This window comes from Piliocolobus tephrosceles, unplaced genomic scaffold (genome assembly GCF_002776525.5).
Source record: "Piliocolobus tephrosceles isolate RC106 unplaced genomic scaffold, ASM277652v3 unscaffolded_42414, whole genome shotgun sequence".
Classification (NCBI taxonomy): Eukaryota; Metazoa; Chordata; class Mammalia; order Primates; family Cercopithecidae; genus Piliocolobus; species Piliocolobus tephrosceles.
The window spans coordinates 4,425-18,157 of record NW_022326993.1 but is presented as its reverse complement, the minus strand read 5'-3'; the positions used below and the strand labels follow the sequence as shown (position 1 = coordinate 18,157).

The 13,733-nt window shown below is 45.5% G+C and overlaps 1 protein-coding gene across 1 annotated transcript; it reads right to left on the bottom strand.

Annotated features, from left to right (window-relative positions):
* Positions 1 to 136: 136 nt before the first annotated feature.
* Positions 137 to 9,085, bottom strand: LOC113223747 (pregnancy-specific beta-1-glycoprotein 2-like; the record flags this gene model as incomplete). Its single annotated transcript, XM_026453135.2, has 5 exons — positions 9,022 to 9,085; positions 7,400 to 7,759; positions 1,477 to 1,755; positions 836 to 1,090; positions 137 to 296 (listed from the first exon to the last, which is right to left on the bottom strand). Coding segments are annotated over exons 1-5 (1,118 nt in total), but the record flags the coding sequence as incomplete, so codon positions are not given.
* Between the last annotated feature and the right edge of the window lie 4,648 nt (positions 9,086 to 13,733).

Genomic DNA, 13,733 nt, shown 5'->3' with positions numbered 1-13,733 from the left:
TTTAGCATCCCAAATCTGAAAGATTCAAAATCTAAAATGCTCCAGTGAGCATTTCTTTTCAGCCTCAGATTTGTATGCAAAAGTGGGAGGTGATAGTCCAAATATATTCTTGCTCTTTTTTTTCTCTCTCTCTCACCATATTTCTAGCTTGGTGATTAGTTTTTGGTCAGTTGCATACTGGCCATGCTGCACTTGTATATTTTTGAAGGCTTTGGGATGTGAGAAATAATGATTGATATTTTCAATGTCATCAAAATTTTCCACCTTTTCATGGTTGCATCTTTTCCTCAGTGTCTCTGTTGTGGCAGTCATCAATAAGAGCCTGTCAGGTCAGATTTAGGATAGATTTTTGTAATTCTGCAAAAAATGTTACTGGGATTCTGGTAGGGATTGCGTTCAATCTGCAGATCACTTTGGGTGATATTGTCTTCCTAACAACATTGATTCCTCCAATCAGTGAGAATGAATTGTCTTTCCATATATTGATGTTGTCTTTAATTTCTTACAGTAATGTTTTATAGTTTTCAGGGTATAACCCGTAGACCTTTTAGGTTAAACTTATTCCAAAATATTTTATTCCTTTTGATGTTAATGTGAATGGAAATTCTTTTCTTAATTTCCTTTCAGATTGTTCATTGTTACTGTATAGTCTAAAGAATGATGTAGAAGGAGTGAAGGTGACAGGCAAAAGCTGGTGGTTTTGGATCAGAAACATATTCGCTGTCCTGGGTTTTTGATATTCCCTCTCCCTTTGCAGAGGGCAGTTGGATCTTCCCTAATAGCCAGAGAAACTTCACTGGAAAACATATTGGCAATGCTCCAGGGATCCACTTACCAGGGACTATGATCCTCTTGAGTATGACATTCATTCCACTAGTGGCTGAGTTATGCATGAAACAGACATAGACCCCTCTATATGTTTTAGTGATTTGGGGCATAAAGAACACTTGTGCTGATTGCTGGAACTTCCCATCAATCAGGCAAGAAAGCTGTGCCAGTGGGTGAGAATCTGTGAGGCAGGATAGTTTGGGGTCTTCCCCTGTATGGTAATAGGTGTATGAAGAAGACATGGTGGGGGTATCCAAACCATCTGAAGCAAAGAGAATAAAGTCACAGGTGATATTGTCAGAGGGAAGGGAAAATCCGGGTCTGTGGAAGGGCCACTGTTACCCTGTGAGCTAAATCACAACACTGAAGTCCCAGTCAAATCCCTGCTGTGTTCACTGATCTGGAACCTGAGACATTGACCTGTCTCTCCCATCATAAGCTGTGGACCCTGAGTTTCCCATGACAGGAGCAGCCTCTTCTCTCCCATTGTAGATCAAGCCTAAGCCTAGCCTTAGTAGTCATGGCAACCTTTGATGTCCAGGGGTAAAGGTCTCTGTACTTACACCTGAGAGGGACTGGGAGGCCTGGCCTCTGGCCATGTGTATTTGGGATGGCAGCCTGGCTCACAGAGGAACAGCAGATACTCACAGATGAGATTCAGGGTGACTGGGTCACTGCGGCTGGAACTCACTGGGCTCTTCACTTCACATTCATAGGGTCCTGCAGTATACTTTGTGACACCAAATAGAATGAGGGTCCTGTTGTTTTCGGACAGCTGCAATGAGGGACTGATAGGGAGGCTCTGACCATTTATCCACCACAGGTAGCTTGCGTTCTGAGTGTCAGGATCACAGGATAAGATCACAGTCTCCGTGGCCTCCCTGGGGTTTAAGTTGCTGCTGGAGATGGAGGGCTTGGGAGTCTCCACTGTGCAGATAACAGAGAGAAGATAGCCCTGTTTGGCACCTTTGATTCCTCCTAAGACAGTTTTCAATCAGAGTTGGCATTGCCCACCACTCAGCACGTCCAAATCCCTAAAAGCCCATGGAAGGTGTGTATGTTACAAGACAGATGGATGGCAATCTGAGGGCTCAGAGATTGTGAGGCTGCCTGCTTTATGTGGTAGAAGCACAGACTTTCCCAAGTGTGAATTGAGCAGCAGCATTGGGTCATGGAAAAACATGGGACCAGCAGTCACAGCCCCTGGTGCCTCTCTGAGTCTCTCCCTCTCCAACTGTCTGCCTGGCCCACCCTGTGGTCCTCACCTGGAGCATGCAGTGCTGGAATCTTCTTAGTTTCAGTCTTACTTTGCACCCCAAGGTATGCTTTTTCTGTAGCTTCCCCTTCCAAAGACATCCTAGAGATGGATGATGGAACATCCCAATGTCCTTAAACCCTTTGGGTTTGGGAAGCCTGGCCTTGGAATGGGTACTTGAGCAGAAATAACACAAGGGAGACCAGAGTCAAGCCTGGAGGTCAGTTCAGTCATCAGGCAGTGGAGCTACAAGGTGGGGCAGTTTTCCCAGCTGTCTCACAGTGACTGACTTGAGCCAGTGACCTCTAAAGATAGAGCAGAGTCCAAGAAATGACCTACAAAGAGTGAAGGGGACAGGCAAGAGCTGATAGCTTTGGACCAAGACCATGTTCCCTGTTCTGGATCCATGATGTGCCCTTCCCCCTGTAGAGGGCAGGTGAGGACCATGTGGATCTTTCTAGAAATACATGTGGATGTTTGCAAATGCAGAACTGACTGGTGGAAAGGGCGAGCATGAACTGATGATGGAAGTCTGGCCCTCATTGTCCATATGTGTTTGGTGACTATTAGACCAATATTTGGGAAGAAGTCTTGCAGATACTTTCTGTCATTAGACATGCTACTCTCTGATTCTATGAGTGTGACTACTTTATGTCCCTCATCTCAGTGGATTCCAGAATGAATCAGAGAGTAGAGCTGTAGATTCTAGGAGCTGGGGTCGGAGGAATAGGGTATTGTTCTGTGGGTGTGCGGTTTCAGTTATGCAGGAAGAGGAGGTTCTAGAGATCTCCTGTGCAGCTTCATGCCTATAGTTCATACAGATAAAGTGTTCCTTATGCAGAAAGCTTAAAACCAAGTGTTTTGGATTTCTAACTTCTTTTTAATTTTGGAATATTTGCAGTAGATGTACTGGTTTAGCATCCCACATCTGAAAGATTTAAAATCCAAAATGCTCCAGTGAGCACTTCTTTTTAGCATCACATCAGTGGTCAGAAGTGTTGGATTTTGGAGCATTTCAGATTTTGGATTTCTGTATTTGGGATGCTCAATTTATAATACTGTAATTTTCCCATAAAAAGTTCTCAGGAATTTAGACCTCATGCTATGTTCTGACTCCAGTAACAACAACAACAGCAAAATTTGGAGGAAACATTAAAGGTTGTCATAAGTGGAAATTTTTACTGATGGTCCCAACATCTAAGATCAGTTGCTGGTAGTAGTATTTCTCTTGATACCAAATTAAGGTTTAGGTGTGGGGTGAATTCCAGCAGGATCACATTATGCTCAAAGAAAGATACCAAAGGTGATTTGAAATTAGCAAGTCCTTAAGTAGAGAGAGTCCCGTTAAAAGGACAGAACTGGTCAGTGTGTCAATTACATAAAGAGATGAATGATGCAGAATTAAAAGAAGTGATGTGTGTTATATTAGTAAATATAGAAAGAACTCCCTGTTTCTAATTTCTGTGTGGAGTTAGGAAAAATTTGGAGGAGCCCAAAACATGTATTTGAAATGCTTTCTTCATTTTCTGTTAACCTCAGGAAATATGACTAGAGTTTAAGTTTGTGTGAATTAGGAAGTGTCTAAGTGAGAAGCCAATAGCTCGTGTGTCCCCCACATGAAGAACCCCAACTTATGAAAATGGCATCATAATGATGAAACAATGGTTTGTAGCACAGGCCATAAAACCATCAGCTAGCAGCCACATGACCACCTCCAACAGGTCGCCGAAACCATCAGTATTCCCATTATATGTATGTTACAGCCTTGGTAGTTGTCCCACAACTACAAAATTGAAAAATTGCTATTGTCAATACAAAATATTAAATATGAAGTAGAATATGTTTTTCCACTTTTTTCTCCCCACTCTTTTTGAACTTTCCTGTTTCAGTTTTGGAAGTTTATATTGACACATCCTCAAGCTAGGGATTCCTTCCTGAGCTGTGTGCAGTCTACCAGTAAGCAGCAAAAGCATTCTTCATTTCTCTAACAACCCATTTTTTTTTTTTTTTTTTCTGAGATGGACTCTTGCTCTGTTGCTGAGGCTGGAGTACACTAGCACGATCTTGGCTCACGGTAAGCTCCACCTCCTGGGTTCATGCCATTCTCCTGCCTCAGCCTCTACAGTCACCCACCACCACGCCCGGCTAATTTTTTGTATTTTTAGTAGAGATGGGCTTTCACTGTGTTAGCCAGGATGGTCTCGATCTCCTGATCTCATGATCTGCCCGCCTCAGCCTCCCAAAGTGCTGGGATTACTGTCGTCAGCCATTGTGCCAGGCTAATCTCTTAGGGATTTTAATGAGTTGTTGACTTTTGAGTTTGGTCAGCTTTTTACTTACTGTTAAAACCGAGTGACAAATTTCAAGCTTGTTTTATGCCTGACAGGAAACCAGAAATCTCTAGGAAGTGACTGGAGAATATGAACTCCATAGTAGGTTGAGGATGGAGTCATGAGTGAAATGGGTGAAATCAGCCCATGGGCTTTGGGCACTACAGGCCTGTCCAACAACTGACAACCTGGTGAGTCAGTGCAAAGTTTACAACAGTGATAGCAAACTAGCATGGCTGAATCCATCTGGCAACTAGTCTCAGGCTGGCTGTCCTCACTCATTCCTGGACATAGGCCAGGGTAACCATGGGAGGAATTTAATTTATGGCTTAACTTTGAAGCAAGAATAATAATAGTTCCTCCATAACACTAATACCCTTCTTTTGCCCAGCGATTGCCTTTGTAAAACTGGTGAAAGACCATGAGAATAGGATTATAGGAGGGAAGTGAATTCTGTAAAATGGAGGCGCAGTTTCTATAATCCCTTACTGCTCAAATATCATTTGGCTGGAGTTTACGAAATTTGTAACTAATTGCTCCTATAGATAACATCACTATTGTAGAACCTGAGGTTGGTCTTTTGAGATGTTTCTCATTCTTTGCATTCTGGCAACTGGCTGATCTCATCCATACCCATGACTAATGGCTCAGCCAGTCATGTGGTCCCCACCTAGAGGCAGATTCAAGCAGAAACAGATCATTTCCCTCCGCCCGCATGATTTCATCCCCAGTCAGCAGTACCCATTTTTTAGTCCTGTGCCCCTTAAACTATCCTTGAAAATTTCTAACCTCTGATCCACTAGGGAGGGTGATTGGAGTAAGAATGATCCTCCATCCTCCTGTTTGGCAGACTTGGACTCATGAAAATCTTTCTTTACTGCAAATCACCATTGGGATAAATTGATTTTTTCAATGCAGGAGGCCAGAAGAACTTGTCTGGGAATTATAAGAGTGGATGGAGGAGCTGTCTATCCATGTCCCACGGTCTTGTCCACAGAACAGCCTCACAGAGGGACAGAGCCCTGGGTGGAGATACAGTGGAAGCTCATTCTCTTAGTGACCTGGGGACATTGGCTTGAGATGAAGCCTGGCAGGAGTGGAAACTCCGGGTGATTTCTGTGCCTTTCCTATTTCCTGGGAGGTGGGCCAGGCCACAGTGTTAGAAGGAAGGGAATAGAACAATCAGCCTAGTTAGAAGGAGTGTCTGGGAAAAGCCAAGGAGTGGAGGAAGAAGCTGTGCAGGACAGGGATTGCCAGTTAGAATGAAGTGGGAGGAAGATGAGGGACACAGAGAAGCAGAGAGAGGCAGAGATAGTATGGCAGTGAACATTGGCCCTATAGTGACTTCAGAGACCCCAGGGACCAGGTGCCTCAGCTCAGCAGCCCAGGACAAGGGAGTCCTGAAAACCCTCCAGTGGCCAAAGAGCTTCAGAGTTATATTAGGTGGGGTGGCATTAGTGGCAAGAGGTAGTGGGGGGATGAAACATGGCTGTCAGCCTCTGAAGGCCAAGGACGGGTGTGGCTAGAACTTCCTAGAATTCTGCATCCATGATCCAGTCTCTAAAGAGGTTATGGATCATTCATTTCTTCAGTCAATTCCTTCATTTGTTATGTGAGAGCTCCTGAGTGTGTGTCTCTCACTGGGCCTGTACTGGCGCAGGGTGTGGGTAGGGAAAGAAAACAAGGTCCTCTCCTTTATCCTGTCATGCCAGTGACATGGACACTTTGGGAAACACAGGATTTCAGGTTCAGGAATAAGGGTTAAGATATGTGGGAGAGGCCTGGACATTTTCTGCACTGACTCTGACAGTTGAGGCAGGTGATTTAGTTCTGGAGTACAGACTAATCAGCTGACCATTTACTCTCACTCCTCTGAGGTTTGGATGCTTAAGAAGAGAGGATTTGAACCAATAAGTGACTATGGGTTTTTGGAACCCAATAATTCCTCACTTCTAGTGGAGGAGAGGCAGGGCCTGTGGCTGCAGACAGACCTCATGTGACCCTGATCTGCCTTTTGTGTTTGTGTGACTCTGGTTTGGTAACTGTGACTTCCTGTGCCTCGGTTTTTTCTCAGTCAAATAAGTTAAATGGCAAATGGACTGTGGCTTTTCATGCTATCTGTGAATAAAACATAGATTCTTCACAGTCACCTGACCTAATGCTTGGCACAGTGGAGGTGTACACACAAACAGCATTTATTATTATTCACTTCCATGAGAGAGCACCTTTAGGTCAGATCTCTGCGGACAAGCTGCTGCCAGGTATATTTTCCCTCTTCTGTTTCTGCTTCTGGGGACATTAGACTTTCTATGGAGTGTCCTAAGCCTCGCAAAGCCATTGGCTGATGGCCTACAAAGCTTGTCTTTCTGTCCTCTCCACTCTGAGTCTCAGGTGAAGAAAGCTCTGTCCTTTCCCAGATGAGGCTCTGAGGGCTGAGCCCTGGCTGGTGAGCAGCTCCAGAAGACACAGACCTCAGACAGCTGGTAAATCCCCAGTCCCCGTAATCTCTGCCACAACCCCGCCATGGCACAGGCTCCTCAGCTTTATCTGGAGTAAGGATTTAGGGACAGGGGTCTGGGGTTGAGGCTTCTAGGGCTGAGCTTCTCTGAGAGTATCTGAGGGGGCTTCTTAGGCAAAGCCCTACTCAGTTCTCCAGGGTCTTTCTCAGGGTCAAGTTTATGAAGAGGACATGAGGTGCTTGGCTGAGACTGATCTCCTCTTGCTGAGCACCTCCCCCATCAGACTGTCCTTCCTGTGCAGCAAGTGTCTGCAGGGTCTGGAGGCAGGAAAGGAATTCTGATCTGCTGAAGTTTGTCTCCTCTGTGTGTGTCCTGCACTAAATGCCAAAACCCCAACATGGGACACAATGAAGAGAGGGACACAGGCACAGTGTAGGCCTGACAATCCTGTGTGTGCAAAGTAGAAGTGACCCCCGCCCCCCAACAGGGATCATGTGGAATCACAGGGATCATGTGGAATCACTCACGGTATAAGGTGAAACATTCAGTTACTCCTTTAGTGCTATCACCTCGCTTTGTGATTTGTATGTTGTAGGATCCTGTGTCCTTCTGGGTGACATTCTGGATCAGCAGGGATGCATTGGAATATACTGTTTCTCGTCCACTGTATGCAGGCCCAAATATAATCATTTCAGCGTCTATTACATATGATGTAATGTAATTGTGGATATCCGTTATTTGCCCTTTGTACCAGATGTAGCCAGTAGGATTCTGGGGCAAATTGTGGACAAGTAGAAGAACATCCTTCCCCTCAGAAACTTCGGTTGGCTGATCTTCAATCATGACTTGGGCCATGGTAGGCAGGTTCCAGAAGATGAAAAGTGATGCTAGGTGGTGGAGAGAGCGTCAGTCAATATTGAGACCTATGTATTGGAGTGAAAAGATGGGGCCCTGGGACCTGAGAAGATCTCTTCAGTCATCAGCCTTGAAAACACACAAACACACACACACCCCTTTTCTGTGTGTGTGTGTGTGTGTGTGTGTGTGTGTGTGTGTTTGTGTGTGTGTCTCAAACTGTCCTACTGGGTCAAAGTCAGCAGTATGACCCTCATTCTTTCAACACTTCCGACCTTGGCACTTTTCTGTTTGGAATTCTCTTCCCCAGGGGTCTGCACGGCTCCCTCCAAAATGCCCTCAGGTCCTGCTCACATCAGGGCATCCTTAGACTTTTTCCTGACACCTCCTTCAGAGACATTGGGTCTTCCCTTTCTGAGCTTTTTCTGCTCTGCTCCCTCCGGAGCTCTTGTCAACATCTGGCCTCACATTCCAGATCTCTTTGTCTGTCTATCTTGCTTCCCATGAGAACATGAGTTCCCTGAGGACAAGGACTTTTGATCTGGGTTGTACCCCAGTGCCTCGGACAGGAGGCAGACTCCTGTACATATGAGAGTTCCCAGGGTCCTCCATGCCTGGTGTTTTCTTTTTTCTTTCCCCAATTGTTGAGGTTTTTTGCTGAGGACAGTGTTTCATGCCCTGCTTATATTTTCATTTGAAGTGTCATCTGATAATCGTTATTATTATCATTTTTCAAAATGTGGTGGCCAGTGATAATTAACCAGGAAAACAAAACACTTGACATTTTCCTACCTCTTACCAATTCCAGTTCAAAGTGATTTTCCTGTTTTGACCCCTGTACCGCTCTGGTATATTTTGTCCTATGCAGGCTCCAACAGAGCCTTCTTTCCTGTATTTTTTTCTTTTCTTTTCTTTTCTTTTTCTTTTTCTTTTTTTTTTTTTTTTGTGAGATGGAGTCTAATATGGCCACCCAGGCTGGCATGCAGTGGCACAATCTACGCTCACTGCAACCTGTGCCTCCCGGGTTCATGGAAATCTCCTGCCTCAGCCCCCCGAGTAGCTAGGGTTACAGGAGCATGCCACCAAACCTTTTTAATTTTTTGTATTTTTAGTAGAGATGGGGCTTCACTGTATGGAGCAGACTGCTCTTGAACTCCTGACCTCATGATCCACCCACCTCAGCCTCCCAAAGTGCTGACTCCTTTTATTTTTTAGAACTCCATCCTCTCCAGGAGACCCCATCCAATCATTCTGCTTCCTCCTCCTGTCCTCTCGCAGGAAGTTCTCTCCTCACCTGTGAGTAGGAGCTCGTTCCAGGTGATGTGCAGTGTGCAGGGAGACACTGAGAGGTGCCCCATGGCCTGTGCTGCCTGCGTGTTCTCCTCTGGGGAGATGAGCCTGGGATCCAGAAACTTTCTGAGCACGGCCTTCAGCTCTGCTGTCCTTCCTCCTTCTGTGCTGAGCCTCTTCCTGGGGCAGGAGAACTTATCCGGCTCATGGGTGGGGTCCGTGCCCATGGCACCTCTCTGTCCCCTCCCCTCTCACTCCTGCCTCCTTGTGCCTCCTTCTCTGTTACCTTTTGTATGTGTGTCAGGTCCCTGGGAATTGTGGAGGCCTCCGCATTTTTCAGCAGTGATTCTGTCAACAAACCTCAGCACATACTATGTGCAGAAACACAAACACACACACAAAAGGGATGCACATGGACACACACAGTAACACACATACCCTGTAGGTTGGGCAAGCACAATCCTGGGCCTCAGCCTCCTGCTGTCCCCATGGCTCTGGGTCAGGGTGCACTTTCTTGCCCTTTGCCCTCTTTCATCCCCATCTGGCTCTCCCTTTCAGTGCAGTAGACTGGAGCTATGCCAGATCCCTGTCACAGGGACACCCCATTGTGCTGTGGGTGAGCTGTGTGTTGCCTGGTGACAGGGACCCTTTCTTTCTCTAATTGTGTCTAGCTTGGCTGCAGCTTCCAAGGATGGACATTCAGGACCTGGGTGTCCCAGAGGAAACTGTCCTTCCTGGAGGTGTGCAGGGTGAGTCTCTCATGCCTCTTGGGATGAGAGGACTGTGCTGGTTGCTCAGGGTTGGCTGTGAGTCCCATGGTTAAGGGGACAGTTCTCAGTCACTCTATTGCTCCCTGGGGACGTGGCTGAGCTGGGGCTCAGGGTTTCTCATTTCTTCCTGACCATCTTTGGTGTCCTCTCTTCTCTGCCCAGCTGATTGTCCTGTGATTGCCACACTTTCCCAGTGGTGGTGTAGGAGGAAGTAGGGAGTTACCCAGGAAACCCGTGGATCATGGCTTATTGAGACACCAGAAGGAGAGCCTGGGACAGAGCAGGGGTTAAGAGTTGGAGAGATTTATCCCGACTTACTCCGTGGTCATGATGGGCTTACTCCTCCATGTGCTGACATACCCAGGGTTCTGTCCTGAGGGTTTTGACCTGGCCAAGCTGCTCTCTGTAGAGGCGGAGCAGGCAGTCACCAGAGAGCCTGTCTGGAGAGACGCTGCTCACACCTGAGAGGGTGGTTGGGGGGTGTGCTGTGTTCTGGGAGCAACGAGCAATAATACCTCCTTCTCCCAGCAGGGACACAGGAGAGGTCTGTCTTCCCAAGGGACAGCCGCGGGTAGATGGCCACATCCTGGATGGTGCCTGTGTCTGACCATCACATGGGCTCTGAGCCCCATGGGATGCAGTGGGCAGGCAGGTCACAGGGTGCCTGACTGATTCCTGGGGAGGCTGTGAGCCCTCAGGCAGCCGCTGTTCTGTGTCAGCGCTAGGCTTGGCCTGGGATGCCCCAGACAACAGGACAGATGGAGCTCGGGCAGACATTTAGGGAGCAGTGACAGAAAGAGTTGATGAGGATGGAGGGAGGTCATGAGGGGAAAGCGCACACTGTGTCGTCGCGTGCTTGGGACACAGCAGGGGTTCAGAGCTGGAGAGATTCATCCTGACTTACTCCATGGACATTGCTCACACCTGAGAAGGCGGTGGGGGTGAGTTTTGTTCTGGATCAAAGAGCAATAATACACCCTTCTGGTGTTGCTGGATGTCAGGAGTGCTCCTATTGACATGCTGCCTTGGCATTCAGTTTTTAAGGTGTCAATTTATTTGCCTCACATCAGAGGCTGGCCTTGGTCACCATGGCAGTTTTCAATACTGTATCTGGTTCCAGTGACTCCAGTTGGTGGCCAGCGATGAAATCTCAGAGGCATCTCTCCTGCTTGGTGTGCTGGGCTCCCCTCTCTCCAGCTGCTTTCTTTAAATTGATTATTCTGACATTTGCCCTCACATTTAAAGTGACCACTTCTCAGTCACAGCATGATCTCCTTGTCCCAGTGTTTGCTACTTGCTTCAAACACATCCATTAAAGCTCCCTGCTGGACAGCTGTCAGATAACACGTGGACTTACTAAAGCCACTGGCTTACCGGTCTCTTCTCTCCTCCCTGCCTGGGCTCACTGACCTCTGTATCTGTGGTCTCCAGGTGTGCTGAGTGCTCTCCAGTGTCTGTAAGTAGTAAAAACACTTACACTTTCACGTTGTGGTTGTATCACTATAACCTCACATGCCATCCAGGGCCTGACATCGAGGCTGCCCTATGGGACCTGTGTTGATTGAGCCCGTCCTGGAGATCTTGTTTTGGGACCTCTGGTTTCTTCTGGGTACAGGAGATTCCAGGTAACTTGATTGACAAAGTGATACATTTCATGGAAAACACTGGGTCAGATGATGTATTCATGGGCTTGAACTGCCATAAGAAACACCTTAGCCTGGGTGAATTAAATAATAGAAATTGATTTTGCACAGTTCTGTGAATAATGTGCTATTTTAGCCACTTTAAAATGTGCAATCAAGTGGAATTAACCACATACACAGTGTTCAGTGACCATCACCACTATTTTTCCTAGAAAATTTTTATCATGTTAAACTGAAAGTTTGTACCTTTGAAACAATAATAACTCCCTGTATTTTCCACCCTAGACCTTGATCACCTCTACTCTGTCTCTATGAATTTGCCTATTCTTGATGTTTCACATAAATGCCATTATATATATATATATATATGTGTGTTATTAATTTCTGACATATTTCACTTGGCATAATGTTTCCGAAGTCCCTGCATGTTCCAGTGGATGCCAGAGCTTCCTTCCTTTTTATGGCAGGTTAACATTCTGTTGCATGTGTCACCATACTTGTTTTTTCATGAGTTGGGGAACACTTGGATGGTTCTCATATTTTATCTTTTGCAAGTAATGCTGCAATCAACATTACCATGTGAGTACCTATTTGAGTCCCTGGATTCAATTCTTTGGGTATATACCTAGGAATGGATGCTCTTTTATATGAGAATTCTATGATTATCTTCTTGAGGAACAGCACAACTGTTTCTCCTAGTGGCTGTACATTTTTACAATCTCACCAGTAATGTGTGAGGATTCCAAATTCTACATAAGGCTTTCACTTGTTATTTAACATTTTAAAAGAATGGTAGCCATATTTATAGGTGTAGTGTGGTATCTCCTTGTGGCTTTGACTTTGTATTTTCCTAATGACTAATGATGTTGAGTTTCTTTTCATGTCCCTCTTAATGATTTGCATATATTCTTTAAATAAATGTCTATTTGCCTCCTTTGCCCATTTATATAAATTGGTGGTTTGTCTTTTTGTTATCGAGTTGTAGCAGTTCTTCATGTATTCTGGTCATGAAACCATTGTCTATGCGATTTGTAACTTTTATGTCTCATTCTTCGTTTGGTCTTTTTGTTTTCTTGATAATATCCTTTGATGCACAAAACTTCAGCCCAATTCATCTCTTTTTCCTTTTTGTTTCTCATGCATTTGGGTCATACCTGAGAATCCATGGCACATTTGAGGTCATTAAGTTTTACCCCTATGTCTGTTTCTTTTTCTTTGTTTTTTTTTGAGACGAAGTCTCGCTTTGTCGCCCAAGCTGGAGTGCAGTGGCCGGATCTCGGCTCACTGCAAGCTCTGCCTCCCGGGTTCATGCCATTCTCCTGCCTCAGGCTCTGGAGTAGCTGCGACTACAGGCGCCCACCACCTCGCTTGGCTAGTTTTTTTTTTTTTTTGTATTTTTCAGTAGAGACGGGGTTTCACTGGGTTAGCCAGGATAGTCTCGATCTCCTGACCTCGTGATCCGCCCATCTTGGCCTCCCAAAGTGCTGGGATTACAGGCTTGAGCCACCGTGCGCGGGCCCCTATGTCTGTTTCTAAGATGTTTTTAATGGTTATAGATCTTATAATTAACTCACTCATCCATTTTTAGATAATTGTTTGATATGGTTAGGAGTATAGTTCTCTAAGTTTATTGTTTTGCATGTGGTTATCTAGTTCTTTCTGCACCGTTATTTGAGAAGAAGACTGTTCCTCCACTAAATTATCTTGACACCCTTATGCAAGAGCAACGAACTATGAGGGTGAGGGTTTATTTCTGAACTCTCAGTTCTATGCCTTTGGTCCCTATTTGTATTCTTATGCCAGCAGCTTCTGTTTTTAGTACTTGTAATGTTTTGTGAGATTTCAAATAAGAAAGTTCAAGTACTGCAATTTATTTTAGCAAAATTGTTTTGGCTCTTTCAAGGGTACTGTTTTAAAAACAAGGAGGCCAGTATTTTGCCATTGGAAAGCTTTTCTGTTGTCTTTCGGAGGGGAATTTTGCAGTGTAGGGATCTTTTCAGGAACTTTATCACAAGTAGGTAAAATATCACCACTTCCTTTGCTGAGGTACCGCGTTAAAATGTGTATTGCCTCCCGTTGAGGAATTGAGAGATGCTGGAAGCACTTGCCCATGTGGAGAGGGGCAGTGAACTCCTTAATGAGGGGCACAGAAGACATTGCTTTGGGACACAATGTTGTCAGGAGAGCTGTGTTCATCTGTACTTCTTTATTTTTTGTACAGTTTGGATCTCTGCTGGACATACTAGATATTGAAATCTTTGTTCATTCTCTTGGCTCTGATTTGGCTGACCTGTCAACTGGAG